The sequence below is a fragment of the Apodemus sylvaticus genome, chromosome 3 (assembly GCF_947179515.1).
Source record: "Apodemus sylvaticus chromosome 3, mApoSyl1.1, whole genome shotgun sequence".
NCBI lineage: Eukaryota > Metazoa > Chordata > Mammalia > Rodentia > Muridae > Apodemus > Apodemus sylvaticus.
The window spans coordinates 95,586,168-95,609,264 of NC_067474.1; the positions used below are offsets into that span (position 1 = coordinate 95,586,168).

The window sequence follows — 23,097 nt, forward strand, 5'->3', positions numbered from 1 at the left end:
ATTTTTAAATAAGATCACTATAACTTAATACTTACATTTCTTCACAACAGTTTGACATTTTTTCAATAGATGTTGTATCCTATTAAAAACAAAAAATTATATTCAGATATAACAAATTTATCAACTCATCTATTTATGGAATATGTAAGCCTATCCAGAAAATACTGCATAGACTTAACAAGTTTGTATATCTATATACATCCTGAAGTCCTCTTAGAAAAATAAAATCAACATTACATCATGTCAAAAAAACTAGTGAAGTACAAAAATGTCAAACACCTTTCCAAGAACTATTTCATTTGAGTATAGCCTCTGAGGAAACCTGGTTCCTTAATAATTCTTTTAAAAGACTAATTATTTCTGTTTAATTAAACTTTCTGCAAATATACATTAAAAATAAAAGATAACACATAAAAGTTACCAATGAATACAGAACTACCAAGAGACAAAGAATACTACTGGTTCTGGGTTTTACAGACTTCTATAAAAAACAAAGTCAGTAAGGCAAATCTATAAACTGATCATATTATAATATGTTTAAATAAGAAAATTAAAGTTAGATAATTAATATTCCTTAATACAAAGAAAACAAAACATTGCTTAGTTCCCCCCAACAAACAATGCAAACCTTTACAATACTAGAATTTCCTGTGTGCTGTACCAGGCTGTAATGAGGGCACAGAAGGAAACCTCTTCTGCAGAGGATAGTTTCAGAAAGTTCTGATACAAACTCTCATAACAAAGAATCTATCGATTATTTTGACAAACTGTTATGATATCCAAATCCCCAATATATAAATTGTTCAATCTTATATATAGGTAAAAATTTAAAGTGTAAGTACATTTTAAAGCAATACAAAGGAAACATTTTTCAAATATGCAAAAACATTAGCCAAACCTTCACGATCTCCCACAATTTGACCTTACTAACGTGTTGACTTAGGACAGAGAGTAGAGTAGAGCAATAGTAATCAGAATTATTCATGGAGATGCTTGCCGCTGGCTCCAGAACATTCCTTTAGTGGCGCTAACCTTTTTAAACAGTGGTGCTAGATGAGCGCCCGTGATGACAAACGGTCAGATGTGCTGAGCGAGCAGCTAGCCTCTAGTAGGGAGAGGCAAATCTGCTTTCTATGAAACTAGGAACAAACAACAGTTTCATTTACAGTTTTCTGGAGATTTGCAAAAAGACAGCAGATTTACTACATATTCCATATACTTTAGTTTTTTATTATGCTTTGAAATTTGACAACTATGTTGAAAATAAGATTTTTTGTTGTGTGCATAACCTCCTCCCAAACAGTAATTTATTCATTCTAAATGAATGCACAGTCTATAAATAGATGAGAAATATCTAAAGCATTTAGTGAGGTGGCTCTCAACCTGTGGGTCATGACCCCTTTGGAGGTATCAAATGACCCTTTCACAGGGGTCTCCTAAAACCAACAGAAAACACCGATAATAACATTACAATTGAAACAGTAGAAAATTAGTTATGAAGTAGCAATGAAAATAATTTTATGGTTGGGGGTGACCACAAGAGGAACTGTATTAAAGGACTGCAGCATTAGGATGGCTGAGAACCAGTAATTTAGAGGAAAGCTAGGCTTCAGGTTCATACCTATAATGGGAGTGGAAAGGCCATCTGGACAATGCTTAGGCTGCTGGGTAGGAAGCAAAGGCCATCGCAAAGGAACAAGCACCGTCATGCAGAAGGCAAGGGCAGACAGGCACCACGAGAGCAGGGCTCTCAGCTTCCTAATGCTGCGGCCCTTTAATCCAGTTCCCCGTGCTGTGATTTTTCAACCATAAAATTACTTTTGTTGCTACTTCATAACTGTAATTTTGCTACTGTCATGAATCATAGTGTAAATATCTGATAGGCAGAATATCTGATATGTGACCCCAGTGAAAGGGTCTTTCAACACCAAAGGAGTCTCAACCTGAAACATAGCATTGACAACATCTTCTCTGTACCTAAAAGCTACGTGAGGACAGGCAAGACAGGGTTGGTCTACTGTCACCTTTATACTGGGACAGGTATGCAACACAGAATCTATACTATAGAATTTAGTTGTGGTCCTGAAAAAAAAAATCAACTTTCTTTAAAACCTCTCCAGGTTTAGCTATCATATACAGAAACCCTCTGACGTTTTTGGACATCAAAATCAAACACATTTAACTCCTCATAAGTAGTCAGCTACTCTTTCAGAGGATGAGGTCTTCACTCTCTGTAAACAGTTGTTGGAAAGCTGCCAATCATGCTGTTTTCTCTAGAATGGCAAATGCTCACCTCGTTCTGCCTCTGCCATCCAGAACCCTGTCACCACAAGCACAGCACAAGGCCAGAAGCTGAGCACCACAACACAGTAAGCGCTCCCTCCGTCTGGGAGGCAGCGAGCACAAGAGACCTAAACACAATCATTTATAAGCAGGCTGCAGTGCACCGGACAGTCTGTCACTGAAGGAAAAGTGAAAACCACAGTGTGCGCAAATACTAAGTTAGGCTTAATTTACTTTGTTTTGTAACGTGGACAAACATGTTATTTTTTTAAGCATACTGAAAATACTCAAACCTTCTAGTGGCACGAGGGAAGGACTGACAAGACAAATGCTACGAAAGGAATGTAGATACAACATGCAGCTGTAGCTAGCTAGCAAGTAAACCATTCTTGTAGAAAGGTGAAAGTCCCACATGTACTGAGTGCTGTGATAATTAGTTCTGAGAAACGTTTATGCCTGGAATGATCTAATAATCAAAATATCAGCCTGAATACATAAACAATAAAGGAAAATGCCTCATTTTATAAACTGGGGTTTCATATTTTTTAAAAAAAAAAAAAAAGCAAAAAAAGACTATTAGAAACAGGTCTATTCTCTCTTTTAATATCTTGTTTTACTGGCTAGTTTTGTGTGTAAACTTGACACAGGCTGGAGTTATCACAGAGAAAGGAGTTTCAGTTGGGGAAGTGCCTCCATGAGATCCAGCTGTGGGGCATTTTCTCAATTAGTGATCAAGTGGTAAGGGCCCCTTGTGGGTGGTACCACCTTTGGGCTGGTGTTCTTGGGTTCTATAAGAATGCAGGCTGAGCAAGCCAGGGGAAGCAAGCCAGTAAGAAACATCCCTCCATGGCCTCTGCATCAGCTCCTGCTTCCTGACCTGCTTGAGTTCCAGTCCTGACTTCCTTTAGTGAAGAACTGCAACATGGAAGTGTAAGCTCAATAAACCCTTTCCTCCCCAACTTGCTTGATGTTTGTGCAGGAATAGAAACCCTGACTAAGATACTTGTCTTCTTCTAACGGCTAATCTTGGCACAAAAAGAGAGCCTTCAGATTCAGTATAAAATTATGTTTGACTATAAGAAAAAAACTGTATCCTAGCTTAATGTTGGGTTGTGCCTGGAATGGAGAAAAGAAGATTTTAGCAGAAGAGAGAGAAGAGTTTATTGGAAAATTGGAATGGGGCGTAGTATGAAAAGCAAGAATTTATCACCACAGGTTTCTTGATCACCAGGTTAACAGGGCTGACAATGCAGCCCATGAGCCAGGCTGAGAACTGCTCTTGCTTTCAGTTCACTCCCACCAAGCACCACCACTGTGGTTCTATGGGGAAAAGAAAGTGCTGTAGAGAGGCCTCAGAAGCACTGAGCCACCTAAAGGGTAACGAGCCCATCTGGTTCCAATGACTGTTTTCAGATTATGGATGAGTACTTGCCTTTGGGCCTGTTTAACTCTGGAAACAGTTTCCAAAGAAGTTTCTTAGCATAGCAAACTTAAGACCTGATGAAAGTAAAGACAGCCATCAGAGAGAAGCCCTTTGACACACCTGCATATAGCCTTCACAGTCACCTGAAATCTGTCCTCGACGGTCTCACAAACCAGGATGCCTGTAAGTGGCACATGGGTGGTTACTAGATGATCTATGCTGACTCACTGTATGTAGCCTTGGAAACACTGTTCAGGAAAGGGTTTTGTAGTTCGAGGTCATATACCTGCTGTCTTTGAGTTCTCCTACTTGTAAGTGCTTCATTTGACTGGTTACTAGGATATACACAGTAGCACATTTAATTTTTTTTAAAAAATTGTATGTATGTGTGTGTGGTGGTGAATGAATGAAGGTGCGCATGGAGGCCAGAAGAGGATGTCAGATCCGCAAGTCAGGAGTCACCACCCAACAGAGGCACCTGGGATCTCTGCAGGGCAGTGTGGCTTCTGAGCCATCTTTCTAATCCTCATTTAACTTTAAACTCCAAAGCCCCTAGCAGAACAAGGTTGTTCAAATTGGGCACCTTAGGTACATATCTGCAGGACAGAACTAACCAGGCAAACCAAAAATAGTGTAATTCTTTATTTTTAAGTGTTTTCAATGGGAAGGCAGGGAGTCCTGTTAACTTTCATTCTCTCTCCCTCTAGTTTCCTCACTGGAAACTGGCAGTTCCTTAGTAGCCATCACAAACAGAGGACCAGCAGTATCTTTTATTTGAAATGTAAAGTTCACATAAACATTTCATCAACTGCAGAACAATGATGGAGATGCAGAAAGTTTTACATTTGTAGACACTGAAAATCTCTTTTTAAAATAATTTTTCTGCTTTTCTTCATCAAACCACCATCTGGCTATACAAAACTGGTAAGAAATTAAAACTTCACACCTCAGTGTCCAAATAGGAATGCTTACCTTCTAAGTCTTTGTGAGATTAAACAGATCAAACAGATCAATGTGTATTAAAACTTCTAATAAATCCTCAATGACTAAAAGTCCTTATTTTTACTCATTGTTTTTATTAAGCACTTCCTGATGCTTAGAAGAAAACATCAGTTATTCAAAGTATATTTAAACAAAAGTTTATAATAAAAGACAAAATATCATAGAATATATATGCATTCCTACAATCACAAGGGACTTAAAATCTAGCCCTAAAGTAAAAACTCCAAATTATATAAACTAGTGTTCATTCACTCATCTGTTTCTGTAGAGTAACTACAAGCCACATGGCAAGGGCTTTAGAAAAAGAAAGATGATGGTCAGCAAAGGTGTCCACACACACACACACACACACACACACACGTACTTATGCAGACCACAGAGAGAGGAGGACATGAGTAACCGCACAGGCACAAATGCAGGCCACGGAGAGTGACTGTGCAAAAAAGTATTTTATTAAGTAACCTCATGGTCACCAAAAAAAGCTGAAAATTGAAAAATCTATGCTTAGAGTCAAGACCCAAACCCAACTATTTTGCATTTTAACATGAAAATTATACTTTTGACAAGGTTTCTGGTTATCAAGAGAAGACACAGAGTTAGGGAACTCAATGTGCCTTTGGAGTAGGCTCTGGAAGATCACGAACAAATAGAATATGAGCGATAGACACTTAGCAAAGGTCAAAAGTGAATAAATATAAGTTCCATGCTTTTTCTAACCTTTTGGTGCTTTAAATTCAGATCATGAGAAGGAAAGAGAAATTTCTGGGGAAAACACCAAGTAACAGTAACACCCAAAATGCTTAGCAATGCAGCAATGTAAAGTGTCTCTACATTCAGTGGTGACCCTTTAAGAAGTCTACGCCTTAACTATCTTACCAGGACTATCAAAACACATTTACATTATTTACAGCTGTTCTACTCATTTGAGTATTTCAGGCAGTCTATCACACTGAGCAAAGAGAGAACGAGGGAGAAAAACACTTCTGCTCAGGAACACATGTGTACAAGTCATTCAAATCCACTCGTAATTTTTGTTAGTACAAAAAGGAAAAAATAATCTCTAAGATTCTTTATTATATCTACGTATAAACAAATATGTCCATGAGCATGAAAAGCATCTAAGAAACACAATAAACTCAAGTGACTTTCTTTTTTTCTTTTCTTGGGGTTTTTTGAGACAAGGTTTCTCTGTGTAGCCCTGGCTGTCCTGGAACTCACTCTGTAGACCAGGCTGGCCTCAAACTTAGAAATCCACCTGCCTCTGCCTCCCAAGTGCTGGGATTAAAGACATGTGGCTTTCTTTTAGCATTTTAAAGAAGGCAGTGAGGAGATATGTCATACTATTTTACAATTGGAAATACTGTACTAGAAATACATTTATTTTATTTAAATAATATAACTTAGGAAGGAAAGCAAAACTGCCTTTAAAGAGAGTGAGCTACAAAGATCTGCGTGTATGATGCTGGCAGCAGGCATGGTAAACATGATTAACAGAGACTGTACTAACTCACCCCACTCATTCACTGATGTTTGGCAAAACTCAAAAAATTGCCAAGACAATTTTAGATCTACATTTCTGTATATGTATTTATAAAGCAAAGAATTCAATAATTGATTAATAAAATGCTAGTTAATAGCTAATCTCCTTTAATCTGATTTTGAATATAAGATTTTTTTCACTGCATAAAATTCTGTTACTGTCTTCATAACTATTCTATTGCTGTAAAAAGCGCCTGTGACCGAGGAGCTAAGAACAGCATGTAACTGGGGCTTGCTTCCATTGGCCGAGAAGCACGGTGGGATCCTCAGAGCATACCAGCATTCATGGAACTGAAGAAGTATCTGAGACTCTACAACCTGACTCAGAAGCTCGGTCCACCCCCAGTGACACACTTCCTCCAAGGCCACACTTCCTAACCCTTCTACTCCTGTCACTGAGTTCCACTTCCTGGTGAGGAAGTAGTGTATGCGCCTATAGGGGTCATACAATCAAACCAGCAGTCACTCATGTACTAATGATCCTTTCTATATGTAGGCAAGTCTTGACTACAAATCAAACATGGGCCAGTAGGTATAAGGAGAAATACTTTCTATGCAACGGTTTTTAAAAATTATCATCTATATTCAACTAGAATCCAATGGCATCTGTGAGACCAAAGGCAACACACTTATAAAATTTAAGCTTCTACAGAGCTCTAGCTCAATACATCGTCCTCACCCTATCCCTAACTCCAGCACACTAAGAAATGCACTGAGCTCCAAAGAAATCAGATCCTCACACTAGCACACAAACTGCTGTGCCCAGCAAACAGAAATGCCTGTGTACAAAACTTAAACTATCAGAAGAGTGTCCCAGCAGATAGCAGCTGATCGGCTTTTTGATTACACCTCTCATCCCTGGAAACCGGACTGTTTTGGCTGCACCACACTGCTAACACCAGCAGGAACCTCCCTCTTGCTGCCTGGGACTACAGCTCCTTAATTCTGATGTCAATTATGTTACTAACAACATCACTGTCTACTTCATTCAGATCCAAGAGCAAAGCAGGGCTCCTCAGCAAGGGCTGCTAAGATAACTTATTTCTTAAATAAAGAGTACATCAAAGCCACCTGCTTTCCAAACATGACTTCCAGTATCCATTCAGTTGGAGCACACAATACAACAAGATTCATACATTTAAATCCTAATTTAAATCAAATCTGAAGAGAAAGTAAACCCTTAAAATTTTGTTTTAGATTATTCGATTTACTAGAAATACTGGATGTGTATTGTTTGTGGTCCTCTAATAGAATTTATTCATTCCAGGTTAAAGGAAACGATGAAGAAATAATTACTAAAAATGAGAGCCCTTCTTCTCTGGTACATTGGGCTAAGCCCGCGAGCTGGCATTTACTGTGCTCATGTGTTTAAAGGCCCTACATTCTAGCTAGGACACTCTAGTTCTCCATAAAGAAATGATGTCTTTTCTTCCCAAAGAGATGAGGAGGACAAGGGTAGGGAGAGGAAGACTTCCATGGAGTGGCTTGGCCCACTGTGACTCCTCCATGGCTCTGATGCTATCTATCTTCAAACTCATCTCTAGCTCACGGGATAGAGACCTGTGCATTCAGATATTGTGAAACCTACAGGTAAGCTTAGTTTAATAAAAGATGGAACAGAACAAGTATTTACGAAGAAAGCATGCAAATATTTTCAATGTTTTAAATGTTATTTTGTAGGGATGCTAATAGTTCCTTAGATTTAAAAATATCATACACTGAAACCATGACAACTATTAAGCCTCAAAATGAATTCTGAATCAGCAAGGAGAGGAGTAAATTCTGAAACCATTATTCACGTAATCCAAAAAGAATAGTGCTTGACAGTCACCACAACAATTCAATAAAATGTTATTAAAATGTACTCTAATTTCTTTATCAGTGTGGTGCCTGTATGGATGTGTGTACATGTGTGCACATTCATGAGGACACATGTGTGTACATGTGTGTACATGTGTGCACACTCATGAGGAGGCCAGAGATGGATCCCAGGAGCCTTCTTCAGTCACTCTTCATTTTATGACATGAGGGTCGTGTGACAGGGTCTCTGGCTCACTGATTCAGGTCATTGAAGACAGAAGGCTGCACTTGCTTCCTTCTTCCAAGGCAGGGTTACAGATGTGTCCTGCCACACCTGGCCTTTATTTGTGGGTGCTGAAAATCCAAATTTGGGTCTTCATATTTGTGCTACCGAATGAGCTATCTCCTCAACTCACTATAGAGCAGTTTCCCTTATGAGCATCTGGATTTGAGGTAAGAGCAGACTGACAAAGCATACTTCTCCCTCCCAGCACTTGCATTCCCTCAATGTCTCATAGAAGTACCATTTTGTGTGATTTCTACTCAGTTTAGAAATAACATACAGAGTCCAATTTCCCTGCTTAGTACAACAAACTGCTATTCAATATTAAACAAAAGAAATGTAAATCTGAAAAGAATTACCATTGTATTGTGAGAGTGTCAGGTTAGGACCAAGCAAGTAACAAATAATTTACTTATTATGTACAACTCAGAATGCTCAAACTTTGCAGTAGAGAGCCTTTAAAAGTGTGAAATAGTTGCCCTCACAGTACAATCTCAGAAGCTAATGGATTTTGCGATGGGAAGGAAATTTTTACTCAGCCACAAGCCTCTGCCATCCCTCAGGAGTGATGCGCACTTTTAGCTAAATGTTCCCAATGTCCACTCCTAACCATTAACGGTAACAACGGGGGAATCTGAGAAATTCTGCTTGAGGGATTTAAATACCCAGGAGGAATTCCGACAAATTCGAAGCTGGAAATTAAACAATGTGCATAACTTGTTGACTCTGACAGGACTTGTTCTTGTTACCTCTTCATGAGTGAGCGTGACAGTAAAGAGCATGATCTCAGGAAGCAGTCACTCACTATCTTCAGCACTGTTACTCACAACCAGGCCACTTATTATCACTACTACCAACAGGTATTAGAAACAGTTCACAGTCAATGGTTAAAACAATAAAAATAAAAAAGATTAAAACGGATACTTCTCAAAGCACCATGAAGCCCCAATAAGCATATAAAGAAGTGTTAAACATCAGAGAAATGCAAATAGAAAAAAGTACTATTTCCATAAAAATAGCTACAATTAACAAGAACTTTGTCAAGAGATGATGACAAAGATGTGGAGCAACTGAAATTCTCATATATTTTTGGAGGACAGGGCCTTACTAGATTAAAGGTCCAAAGGTGGGGGAAATGGCTCCATGTATCCCAGCAATTTCACTTCCAAAACATGTTTATTATCACAGAAATACACTCCAGAGCCCTGAACTGTCATCCTTAGCCCTCCAGCCCTATGCAATCAGAATGCCATTTTCTTCTTCTAAGTACCTATTCTGCACATTTCATACATACTGCCTTGTTGAAGTATGTGGCCTTTACGTTAGCATGTCTTCAAGGTTATATGCATAGTACCATGTATCAGCTCTTCATTCTTTTCATATTCTCACAGGCAAATCACACATCCTTGCATCTACATAATGGACAGACAGGTACTGGATTGCTTCCAGTCTGGGACTCCTAAGAAATAGCTGCTGTGTGTATACATGCCCCTCTTTGGGGATGGACATAGGAAAGGAACTGGTAAGTCTAGAAGGAACTCTGCAACACTGCACTATGTCACACACACAACAGTATGTGAAGACCAACTCAGTTCTCAGGTCTTCTCGCATTGCCTTAAATAGAACCCCTTGAAGATAAAAGTCATTTTGATGAAGTCCAACTCATTTTTCTCTGGTAGTTTTCCCTTTGGGTGCTCTAAGATACCAACATTGTCAATTATGTTTTGTTCAGAGAGTTGTTGTTCTAGGCCCTCCATTTCATCACTACCATCCATTCTTGGGTAACTTTTTGCACATGTCATGAAGCAGAGAGACAATCTTATTGTGATATCTATCTGTTCTAGAACCATTTGTAGAAGACTGTTCTTTTCCACACTGAACAGGTCTTGGCATTTTTATTGAAAATCTACTGGCCTTCCATTTTCATGGGTTTTCTATCTGTGAATTTAACTGACCATGGGCTATGAATACTAGGAAGAAACTTACACTCCCACTGAACATGCTCAGAATTTTCTATACATCATCCCATAAATAGCCGGGCGGTGGTGGCGCACGGCAATAATCCCAGCACTCTGGGAGGCAGAGGCAGGCGGATTTCTGAGTTCGAGGCCAGCCTGGTCTACAGAGGGAGTTCCAGGACAGCCAGGGCTATACAGAGAAACCCTGTCTGGAAAAAACCAAATCCAAAAACAAACAAACAAACAAACAAAAAAACAAAAAAATAGTATGGTATAATGACTATTTACATAGTATTGATATTGTATTAGATATTATAAAGGATATAGAAATGACTTAAACGATATAGGGAGATATACTATAAATATATATATATGCAAATACTATGCCATCCCAATAGCGATTTTAGCAATTACTGCAGATTTTATTATATACAAGGCATTCTGAAACCAATTCTGTATAGATAGCACAGGACTATATAGTTCTCAATTCTAGTTCATGTACATACATGTCCATCCTTAGGCCAGTACCATAATTCTTGAACACTGTTGCTTAATGTTAGACTTTGAGGTTTTCTTTCTTTACTTGATTTATTATATGCTGATAAGTACTTAAATATTCATACACAACATAGATGTTAAACACACTACAATATTGCAGCCCCTTTGAACATGTTCTCATACATTCAAATGCATAGCTTTTACAAGTTTATTTTGACAAGGTTGGCCAAAAGGACTGTACATTGTAAATTTTGAAAGACATTGGCAATTCACCCTCCAACAAGGTTAAGTCAAGTTCTACTCCTTCCAATAATATAGAAGAAAGTCACTTGACTGACCCACATTCTCTCTACCAGAGGACTCTTTTTTCCGATCCTTACAATTTTTCTCAGTTTTTCAAATCTCTTTTGTTGTGATACAAGGATTCGACTATGGTAATTGTAAAAATTATTGATACTCCAGCATGTCAGTATTCTCTCATTGCTTCTGAACCTATACTCTCAAACTGACCTAAGAAACATATGCAATAAATGCATTCACGAAGAGTAGTACCGTATACTGTCAAGTGTTTGGTGTAACTGTTCCAAATGAATGGTAAGAAAAATGACTATATCTGACATAGAGAAATGTCAAAATTGATTGGTGCTACGTCAAGATTTTTCTTCCATATCAAATATAGAAGAAGGAGCTGACAGTCTTTCAGGCATACCAAACAGTGATAATCACTTAAGTTAGTTTATACATCAATAAATCAATTAGGACATCTAAGAAATGATTTAATTACTACTAAAAGTAGTCTTGTCTTAGTAAGTCTATCTTCAGAAATAGATCTTAAATAATTTAAAGAAAAAATGATATTCAACGTGTTATTTGTAGCCACAAACAGTATAAAATACCTTGGGGTGACTCTTACCAAACATGTGAAAGATCTGTATGACAAGAACTTCAAGATATGAAGAAGGAAATGGAAGAAGACCTCAAAAAATGGAAAAAACCTCCCATACTCATGGATCGGCAGGATTAATATAGTTAAAATGGCCATTTTGCAAAAAGCAATATACAGATTCAACGCAATACCCATCAAAATCCCAACTCAATTCTTCAGAGTTAGAAAGAGCAATCATCAAATTCATCTGGAATAACAAAAAACCCAGGATAGCTAAAACTATTCTCAACAATAAAAGAAAGTCTGGGGGTATCAGTATCCCTGACCTCAAGCAATACTACAGAGCAATAGTGTTAAAAACTGCATGGTATTGGTACAGTGACAGGCAGGCGAATCAATGGAACAGGATTGAAGATCCAGAAAAGAACCCACACACCTATGGCCACTTGATCCTCGACAAAGGGGCTGAAAACATCCAATGGAAAAAAGATAGCCTTTTCAACAAATGGTGCTGGTTCAACTGGAGGTCAGCATGCAGAAGAATGCGAATTGATCCATCCTTGTCTCCTTGTACTAAGCTCAGCTCCAAATGGATCAAGGACCTCCACATAAAGCCAGACACTCTGAAGCTAATAGAAATGAAACTGGGGAAGACCCTTGAGGACATCGGTACAGGGGGAAAGTTTCTGAACAGATCACCAATGGCATATGCTCTAAGATCAAGAATTGACAAATGGGACCTCATAAAATTACAAAGTTTCTGTAAGGCAAAGGACACCATCAAAAGGACAAATCGTCAACCAACAAATTGGAAAAAGATCTTCACCAACCCATCAGATAGAGGGCTAATATCCAATATATATAAAGAACTCAAGAAGTTAGACTCCAGAAAACCAAATAACCCTATTAAAAAATGGAGTACAGAGCTAAAGAATTTTCACCTGAAGCACTTCGGATGGCAGAGAAACATCTTTAAAAATGCTCAACTTCATTAGTCATTAGGGAAATGCAAATCAGAACAACCCTGAGATTTCACCTTACACCAGTCAGAATGGCTAAGATTAAAAATTCAGGAGACAGCAGATGTGGAGGATGTGGAGGATGGACAGAGATGGCGAGGATGTGGAGAAAGAGGAACACTCCTCCACTGCTGGTGGGGTTGCAAATTGGTACAACCACTCTGGAAATCAGTCTGGCGGTTCCTCAGAAAACTGGGCACCTCACTTCCAGAAGATCCTGCTATACCACTCCTGGGCATATACCCAGAAGATTCCCCAGCATGTAATAAGGATACATGTTCCACTATGTTCATAGCAGCCCTATTTATAATTGCCAGAAGCTGGAAAGAACCCAGGTATCCCTTAACAGAAGAGTGGATTCAAAAAATGTGGTATATATACACAATGGAGTACTATTCAGCCATTAGAAACAATGAATTCATGAAATTCTTAGGCAAATGGATGGAGCTGGAGAACATCATACTAAGTGAGGTAACCCAGACTCAAAAGATGAATCATGGTATGCACTAATAAGTGGATATTAACCTAGAAAACTGGAATACCCAAATCATAACCCAAACATCAAATGAGGTACAAGAAGAACGGAGGAGTGGCCCCTTGTTCTGGAAAGACTCAGTGAAGCAGTATAGGGCAAAACCAGAACAGGGAAGTGGGAAAACAGGGGGAGGGAAGGGGACTGATGGGACTTTCAGGGAGTGGGGGTCTAGAAAAGGGGAAATCATTTGAAATATAAATAAAAAATATATCGAATAAAAAAATGAAAAAAAAATTTTAAAAAAGTGTTATTTGTAATAAAGAAAATGATTGGTATGGTATAAAAGGTATAAGATTAGAAAAAATGATTCCACACTAGATGCTAATTAAGAGGAAAAAAACATGTGTAATGATTAAGTCTATAAGCACAAGGTCTACTGTAATATAAAAATACTCTGCACATTTTAAAAAGAGGGATGCAAATTTTTATGTATTCTTTAAGCATAATAATTGTGAGTAATTTCCCCCTAAACTTTCTGTAATATTTTAGAATTAAGTCCACAATTACATCATTTGTTTATACATGTCAATTTTTACATTAAAAATATACTTACTGTGATGATGCCAATCAGTTGTGTATAGAAGAGTCCAGTTATTCCAACTAACATAGTAATGCCCATGAAGGCAGCTAGTCTCATGATAGCCAGCTCATGTCGAACAACAAAGAGGTCCTACAAAAAAAAAGAAAGTCCTTTTCATGACTTGCAGTATTGCTAACTATTAAAATCAAAGCCAATACGTTGCACATAAGTATTGCCCTGCTTCCTCCTTTTGTTCCATGTCATCAACACATACAAAAATAACTTTAGAACTTACAACAGAATGTTGAAAACTACAGGATTTCACTATTGTATTGTATCTTAAAATAATAATCTCTCTCAATCCTAGAGTTACAAGTTACCTTTCAAACACACACACACACACTATGTAGAAGAAAACAAAAATCAGAAACATTATCGGTGTTTGGTCCACAAAGGAAAGTTAGTTAGTACATTGCTAAAAATTTGGAATGTAGAGGCATGATTTATAATACTAAAATACCTACTAATTATCTAATTTAGCACCCTTGAAGAGAACCCTCCATAACAGGATTTAAAGACAGCCTTGTCCAAGCCCACCCCCTTTGCTCTTCCATTCAGTTAGCCCTGCGCTACACACACACACACACACACACACACACACACACACACGATAAACAACAACAACAACGACATGCTCTCCACACTCCCACATGTCCCATACAGTACTAGTAGAGATAGAGGCATACAGTGCTACCAAGATGGAAAGGAACATGATGGGAAATAGAAACTGGTATAAGGCAAAGGTCATTTTCTGGTCATTTCCAAAGAATTGAACTGAGTGATCTGAGCATCAACTATGCTCTAAGGACAGAAAAATAAAGAACAACCTATTTGGTATCATGGTTACTGAAAATACCAAGGGAGAGAGAGAGTCAATTAGTATTTCTCCAGGAGTCAGTTGCTGTTAAAGTACAACAGCCAGTGTCAGAGGCAATGGATGGACTGGAAGAATGCCCCAGATGCAACCACTGCATGCTTCCTGTTAGGTTAAGGATTACAAGTGTTGGGGCAATCCCAAAAGAAGTGCCAGGAATGAAGGTGCAAGCAAGCATACCAGAGTGGGAGGTGAAGTCAGGAGGACCAGAAAGCCATGGCCAAGCTGAACAGCATGGAGTTAGTTTTCTGAAGAATTAATGAACAGACAGAGACATAGACGAATAGATAGATAGGTAGGTAAGTAGGTCAAATGACAAAAAAAAAAAAAAATATTATGAGCCCCTATGAAAACCTGTTTGTTTGAAACAAAGGACTGATGCCTTTCTATAAAGCATGCTAACAAAGCTTTAGACTCAAGAAAAACAGCTGGCTCTATACCTTTGATACTCATTAGCCTGGAAATTTAAAACTCCCCAAGCCACTTGAATTGTTCTGTAACAGACAAATACTATGCTGTCACCTGAAATTTCACTTTTAAAAAGTTTAATTCTAAATACTTATAGAAAATAAAATTGAAAAGCAATGCACTTCACACACGAAGCAAAAACTCGAGCCTTATAAGAACTGTGTTCCTTGTCCATCGCATCTGCAAGGAACCCCAGATGAACCCTACTAAATCAAGAACAGGGAACTTCAGGCCAATTTCTCTTATGAATATTGATGCAAAAATACTTAATAAAATTCTTGCCACACAAATACAAGAACACATCAAAACGATCATCCACCATGATCAAGTAGGCTTCATCCCAGGGATGCAGGGATGGTTCAATATAAGGAAATCCATCAATGCTATCCACTACATAAACAAACTCAAAGAAAAAAACCATATGATCATCTCATTAGATGCAGAAAAAGCATTTGACAAAATTCAGCATCCTTTCATGCTAAAAGTCTTGGAAAGAACAGGAATTCAAGGCCCATACCTAAACATCGTTAAAGCAAAAGTAACTACTTCTAACCAAGTAAAATCTTAGGAAAAGATATTTTTTAAAAAATGAATGGTGACAGGACCAAAATATTTGTTTAAAGTTACATTGTGCATTTGGTTGTATATTAGAATTACTTGAAATAGTATAAAATTAACATAAAATTGCTTATCATTTTTATATTTTCAGAAAACAACTGGATTCCAAGCTCACATACGCATTAATCACATTGAATATAAATCTGTACTTTAGTTCTTTTTTTCTTTTAAATAAAGCACTGTTGAAGTCCCAAACTATCTTATGAAATGTAGCTACATCAAGAACCCATTCATACTCAGAATCTTTACTATCAGTGTGAAGATATCCCCAAAATTCATGTGTTGAGGTCTTAACCCCCCATTCCTCAGAATTTGACTATATTTGAAGATGAAAGTTTTAATGCTGTGACTAAATTAAATTAAGACACTAAAGTGGACACTCCTCCAAATGATTGATGCACTTAAAAGGGAGGCCATGTGGGCACGGAAAAGAAGTCCAGGACTCTTCTACACAGAAGAAATACCACTAAGGGTACCCTGGGATGGTAGATGCTTACAACCCAAATCAACAAGGTAAGTCAGATCTGCTGGCACCACGACCTTGAACTTGCAGCCATAATTGAGAGGGGCAAATTTCTTCTAAGTTCCAGTCTGTGGTGTTTTGTTATACTAGAACTAGCAAACTAGGTTAGCCTCTAGGTCTAACCCTCAATTACTGATCCTCCAACTCATCTCCTCCACTATTGAACCTCCAGGTCTAACCCTCCATCACTGGGCCCCCCCCCAGGTCTAACCCTCCATCACTGACCCCTCCCAGGTCTAACCCTCCATCACCGCCCCCCCCAGGTCTAACCCTCCATCACCGCCCCCCCAGGTCTAACGCTCCATCACTGACCCCTACCCCAGGTCTAACCCTCCATCACTGACCCCTACCCCAGGTCTAACCCTCCATCACTGCCCCTCCCAGGTCTAACCCTCCATCACTGCCCCTCCCAGGTCTAACCCTCCATCACTGCCCCCCCCCCAGGTCTAACCCTCCATCACTGCCCCTCCCAGGTCTAACCCTCCATCACTGACCCCTACCCCAGGTCTAACCCTCCATCACTGCCCCTCCCAGGTCTAACCCTCCATCACTGCCCCTCCCAGGTCTAACCCTCCATCACTGCCCCTCCCCAGGTCTAACCCTCCATCACTGCCCCTCCTAGGTCTAACCCTCCATCACTGCCCCCCCCCCGGTCTAACCCTCCATCACTGCCCCTCCTAGGTCTAACCCTCCATCACTGCCCCTCCCAGATCTAACCCTCCATCACTGCCCCCCCCCAGGTCTAACCCTCCATCACTGCCCCCCCCCAGGTCTAACCCTCCATCACTGCCCCCCCCCCAGGTCTAACCCTCCATTACTGCCCCTCCTAGGTCTAACCCTCCATCACTGCCCCCCCCCAGGTCTAACCCTCCATCACTGCCCCTCCTAGGTCTAACCCTCCATCACTGCCCCTCCCAGGTCTAACCCTCCATCACCGCCCCCTCCCAGGTCTAACCCTCCATCACTGACCCCTACCCCAGGTCTAATCCTCCATCACTGCCCCCCCCCCAGGTCTAACCCTCCATCACTGCCCCTCCTAGGTCTAACCTTCCATCACTGCCCCTCCCAGGTCTAACCCTCCATCACTGCCCCCCCCCAGGTCTAACCCTCCATCACTGCCCCCCCCCAGGTCTAACCCTCCATCACTGGCCCCTACCCCAGGTCTAACCCTCCATCACTGCCCCCCCCCCAGGTCTAACCCTCCATCACTGGCCCCTACCCCAGGTCTAACCCTCCATCACTGCCCCCCCCAGGTCTAACCCTCCATCACTGACCCCCCAGGTCTAACCCTCCATCACTGCCCCTCCTAGGTCTAACCCTCCATCACTGCCCCCCCCCAGGTCTAACCCTCCATCACTGCCCCTCCCAGGTCTAACCCTCCATCACTGCCCCCCTCAGGTCTAACCCTCCATCACTGCCCCCCCCCCAGGTCTAACCCTCCATCACTGCCCCTCCCAGGTCTAACCCTCCATCACTGCCCCTCCCAGGTCTAACCCTCCATCACTGCCCCCCCCAGGTCTAACCCTCCATCACTGCCCCTCCCAGGTCTAACCCTCCATCACTGCCCCTCCCAGGTCTAACCCTCCATCACTGCCCCCCCCAGGTCTAACCCTCCATCACTGCCCCCCCCCAGGTCTAACCCTCCATCACTGCCCCCCCAGGTCTAACCCTCCATCACTGCCCCTCCCAGGTCTAACCCTCCATCACTGCCCTTCCCAGGTCTAACCCTCCATCACTGCCCCTCCCAGGTCTAACCCTCCATCACTGCCCCCCCCCAGGTCTAACCCTCCATCACTGCCCCTCCCAGGTCTAACCCTCCATCACTGCCCCTCCCAGGTCTAACCCTCCATCACTGCCCCCCCCAGGTCTAACCCTCCATCACTGCCCCCCCCAGGTCTAACCCTCCATCACTGCCCCTCCCAGGTCTAACCCTCCATCACTGGCCCCTACCCCAGGTCTAACTCTCCATCACTGCCCCTTCTAGGTCTAACCCTCCATCACTGCCCCTCCCAGGTCTAACCCTCCATCACTGCCCCCCCCAGGTCTAACCCTCCATCACTGCCCCCCCAGGTCTAACCCTCCATCACTGCCCCTCCCAGGTCTAACCCTCCATCACTGGCCCCTACCCCAGGTCTAACCCTCCATCACTGCCCCTCCCAGGTCTAACCCTCCATCACTGGCCCCTACCCCAGGTCTAACCCTCCATCACTGCCCCTCCCAGGTCTAACCCTCCATCACTGGCTCCTACCCCAGGTCTAACCCTCCATCACTGGGCCCCCAGGTCTAACCCTCCATCATTGGCCCCTCCCAGGTCTAACCCTCCATCACTGCCCCCTCCCAGGTCTAACCCTCCATCACTGCCCCCCCCCTAGGTCTAACCCTCCATCACTGCCCCTCCCAGATCTAACCCTCCATCACTGACCCCTACCCCAGGTCTAACCCTCCATCACTGCCCCCTCCCAGGTCTAACCCTCCATCACTGGGCCCCCAGGTCTAACCCTTCATCACAGAGTAAAGAGTCAGTATTTCATCACCACACTAGGCAGTGCTGAGGAATTTATTTTCCCAGGTTTTGGAAAACTTTCTTCTGACCAAGGAAGTTATCTATTTCTAGTCTGATAACATGGAAATTCTAAATTTTATCTCTTTCCATATATTGAGATACTCATTTATCTGACCTATTAATGTGATAAACTTTGCACACTAACTTTCTAATGGGAAATCTACCCTGTTCTCCTAGCTTGATAACCTAAGCTTGATTTTGCCTTGGATCAACTCAACTAGCTAACACCACACTTAGCAGTTATCCATCTTTGTCCAGGCTCATTCACTGTAAGTTTCTCCTCAATGTTCCTTCATATGTCATATATCCAAGAGACTATATAGAAATGAACCAGGATGACTGAAATGATCACCCTGACACATCTGATAGCCACTCACTGGGTAAGCATTTGCTTCAGGAAAGATGTTATTCACTGTTTATTAGAGGACTATCAATGTTTCCCATTTTTAAAAAAGCTTTGTTGATGAGGAAATTCAAAACACATAAAAGTGTCTATTCACACTGTTCTATACAACTAATATAATCCTAAAAACAAGAATCACCAAAGTGGAAGAGTATGTGCTCAGCTAACAGACTGTACCCTGTTGTCATGTGTGTGTGTAAATATTGTGAATTTTCAGAGAAAAAGTTTAAACCTAACAAAAAAGCAAATACTCTTATATGAAAGAGCATGGCAGGACTGTCTGCTCTACTACACCTGTGTTCAGCAGAACACTGCCACCAAGGAAGAATACAAAGGAAGAAATCATGGCTGTAACAACTGCTTCAGGCACCATACAAACCAATCCTACCTGACAAAAGAGAAATTCTTAAAATTTAAACTCACTTGGGAGGGGGAAGAAGAGAAAATACCCAAAATCACTCCTGAGGACAATAGAGGGGGAAAACACCAAAAGTATCACTTTACCATGTAACAAGATTAATTCTACAAATATCACGAAGTTTGCACTCCACGGAGGCTGGTCCAACCATAAGGATGAGGCGGCAGACTAGAGAAACAATCCGAAGCATAATGCTCTGCTCACCTGAACCACAGAGACAAAGCTAGACAATGCAGCCTGAGAAACTATTAGCAGCTTCAGTCTGTACCATCTACTAGTACATGTTTAAATGGCTTCAACCGCGATGGAGAATTCCATTAGGAAGTTCACATATGTGGCATACATGTGTGAAAGGTGCTTTTGAACAGCAGGATTTCTAGCTACACAACCAAGTGAACCACAGACACTGAAAAGGAAAGAGATGCAAAGAAGACTGCCTCATTCTCTTGCTAACTTCACTATGAACTGAAGCATTTTAGTGTCAAACAGAATTAAGGGAGTGACGACGCTGCTCCCAGGTAAACTCAAAGAGATTGACTGTCTCAGGAGCAAAGGCTGCTGCATGTCCCATGTTAAACATTCCTCTATTTAGAACTAGACTACCACAGAAACAGTCTCATAAAGACATACATCCAGTCAACCTGTTATCACAGTGTATGCTCAGGGCTTGTTACAAAGTTTCTATGTTCCATCTGTCAAGACAAAAAAGGAATACACTGACAGAAAGAACTGGCAATTATTAGATTAGATGGTTTTTGTCTACCAATATCTATAAATGTTAGAGAGAGAATATTCCTAGCAGTGAGGTCAGTACACATGAACAAAAGCTAGATTACCTTCACACTAGCATTAATAGTTTATTTTTTTCATGTTGATCTTAGTCCCACACTCTTCTTGGCTATACTTAACAAAAGTTCATAAAGTTAAATGTGTGTGTGTGTGTGTGTGTGTGTAATAATGACCATTAAGTCCTAAAGTATTTTAACAGCAATAAACAGTGATATACTAATTATCTTTAAGGCTTATTATATAGAAATATTTTTAATTATAATGAGACTTAGAAGTATCCAGAGGTACCTGCAATCAAGTCTTCTGGTTATTTCTACTCTTCATTAGCCAAATGTCTAAGCACATAAATGTGTGGCACAATTCTATATGACGTCAAATCCCTAGCAACACTATCAGCTATCAGCCAGTTGGAACAGCAATAATGTATCTTGCTAGCAGAAAAGTCTGGCTGGCCACTGCATGTTATTTATTCCCTTCTTATGAATATTGGCAGTGAGCCCTTTGTTTAAACTCTCGCTCCTCTCTTCTCCTTCTGTCACCCCTGCTCTCAGATCATTAAATGTAGTTTGTGGGATTTTGCCCTTCACATAAAAATAACTATAAAAGAATCAATCAGAAGTTAATTTGAATCTTCTTCATCTAAAAATAATTTTAAAAGCATAAATTTAGAACTAAAGTGGTATTCTACAAATGATTAGCTGCTAACAAATAATAACCCCTACTTTAACACTATAAATTATTTACTTAAAAACATTTTTCTCTCATAGATAATAATTACTCTCTACAATATCTAGATGCCAGTGGATATACACTTAAAAAAATCACACTACTATGTTTTTATAGTACAGTCTTTATAATATCTTTATCAAACAGAATGAACAACCTTTATGTTCGATAAAAATATTAAATGCAGGCTGACTCAATAAAAAAGTTAAAAACATCAATGCATGAATTTATCGACTTGTTGTTCTTTAAGGGGCAAATTGTTTTGGATTAGATATTTTCTTTATATACATTTCAAATATTTTCCACTTTCCAGGTCTCCCCTTCAGAAACCCCCATCCCATCCTCCCCGCTGCCTATATAACTCCTGTGCATATACCCAGAAGATGCTCCACCGTGTAATAAGGATACATCCTCCACTCACTATGTTTATCACAGACATATTTATAATAGCCAGAAGCTAGAGGGGCAAATTTTGTAACATGTTAGTGTATTTTAAATCTGTACTTAAATGTTTTAAAATACTAGTATAAATAGCCTAAAGTCCTTCAGGTATAGCAAGCATGGCAGCACATTCTGTAATCCTCTCACTTGAAGATGGAGACAGGAAGATTGGAAATTTAAGGTCAGCCTGGGCTATAAAGCAAGTTTGAGGCCAGCTCAGGCGACATGAGACACCGTTCCCTCCCTCCCCCTTGGAAATAAAATTCCTCAGGAAAAGACAGAAGCAGTGCTTGCAGACTGATGCTTGCTATACCAAAAAGCACCAGCTCAAATCATCTTCTGTCAAAGGCTGCTCTGTGAATGAATGCACTACAAAATGTCTCAGAGTCTCAGCCATCTCATCAGGGACACTCCAAATGTGGTGTTTCCCAACACTCCTAGTAATATATAAGCTCAAAACTATCTAACCTATGATGGAAGTTGTAAAATGCAGGACTGATAAAGGACTCACCCCCATATATAGCTTAAAATAGTTCACTCTAAATACAGTATCTTCCTTCATATTTGATTAAAAATCTGCAGTTTTGTCTCTTATACTTCAGTTAAACAATAAGTGACTAAAATTTGCTTACAAAACTCTTTAAGTCAGTATATAAAACAGTCAAGCATAGACATTGGTCAATGATTAAAGTTCATTTCCTTCAATATGCATTTAATTTGTTTAATTAGAATGGTAAATTATCCCACATGCAATAAGTTTTTAAATCTTCCAATAATTTTTATCTCAAGAATTAAAGACATCAGTTTCAAAAATTTTAAGGAAAACCCAACATTATACTATCATGAAAAACAAAAAGATTTCCAAACTTAAAGCTTACACATTTTACAATTTTTCCAACACTGATTATTTTTAAAAACTGAGCGTACTACTCAAGTTTCTGAAAATTTCTAGACTATTCATCATTTTCTTACATTAGTTGAGACCTTCAGATTTTTTTCATTTAAGATTTATTTATTCATTATCATGCGTATGAGGCTTTTGCCTGCATCCTTGTATGTAAACCACATGCGTACCTGGTGCCCATGAAGGCCAAAGGAGGGTCAGATCCCCCTCAACAGCAGCTACAGATAATTGGGAGCCACTAGGTAGGTGCTGGGGATTGAACCTGGATCGTCTGCAAGAGCAGTAAGTACTCTGAAATACTGAGCCATATATCGAGCCCCTGGAATTTTTAAATTACTATTTTCAATAAAAATAGATCATATAAACTAACTTCTTTAAGCTCACAGGCTTTTCTTAACAGAAGACCTGCAATATAAATAAGGTTAAGAAATAAATCCTATTTGGAATTCACAGTAAAAGATAGATTAGATAGATAGATAGATAGATAGATAGATAGATAGATAGATAGATAGCCTTACCCATTATACGTTCTATACTTTCCTTCCCCCAACAAAGGCCATTTCT

The 23,097-nt window shown here is 40.1% G+C and overlaps 1 protein-coding gene across 2 annotated transcripts in view; it reads right to left on the reverse strand.

The window, feature by feature from the left end:
• The window catches only part of Zdhhc21 (zinc finger DHHC-type palmitoyltransferase 21), a 59,876-nt gene that overhangs the window by 6,535 nt on the left and 30,244 nt on the right, over positions 1–23,097 (reverse strand). For both annotated transcript variants that reach the window (XM_052176687.1, XM_052176686.1), the window contains 2 exons: positions 13,780–13,896; positions 36–79 (listed from right to left, as the gene is read on the reverse strand). In XM_052176687.1, coding sequence (XP_052032647.1) covers positions 36–79; positions 13,780–13,896 — 161 coding nt within the window. The remainder of the gene's footprint in view (positions 1–35; positions 80–13,779; positions 13,897–23,097) is intronic.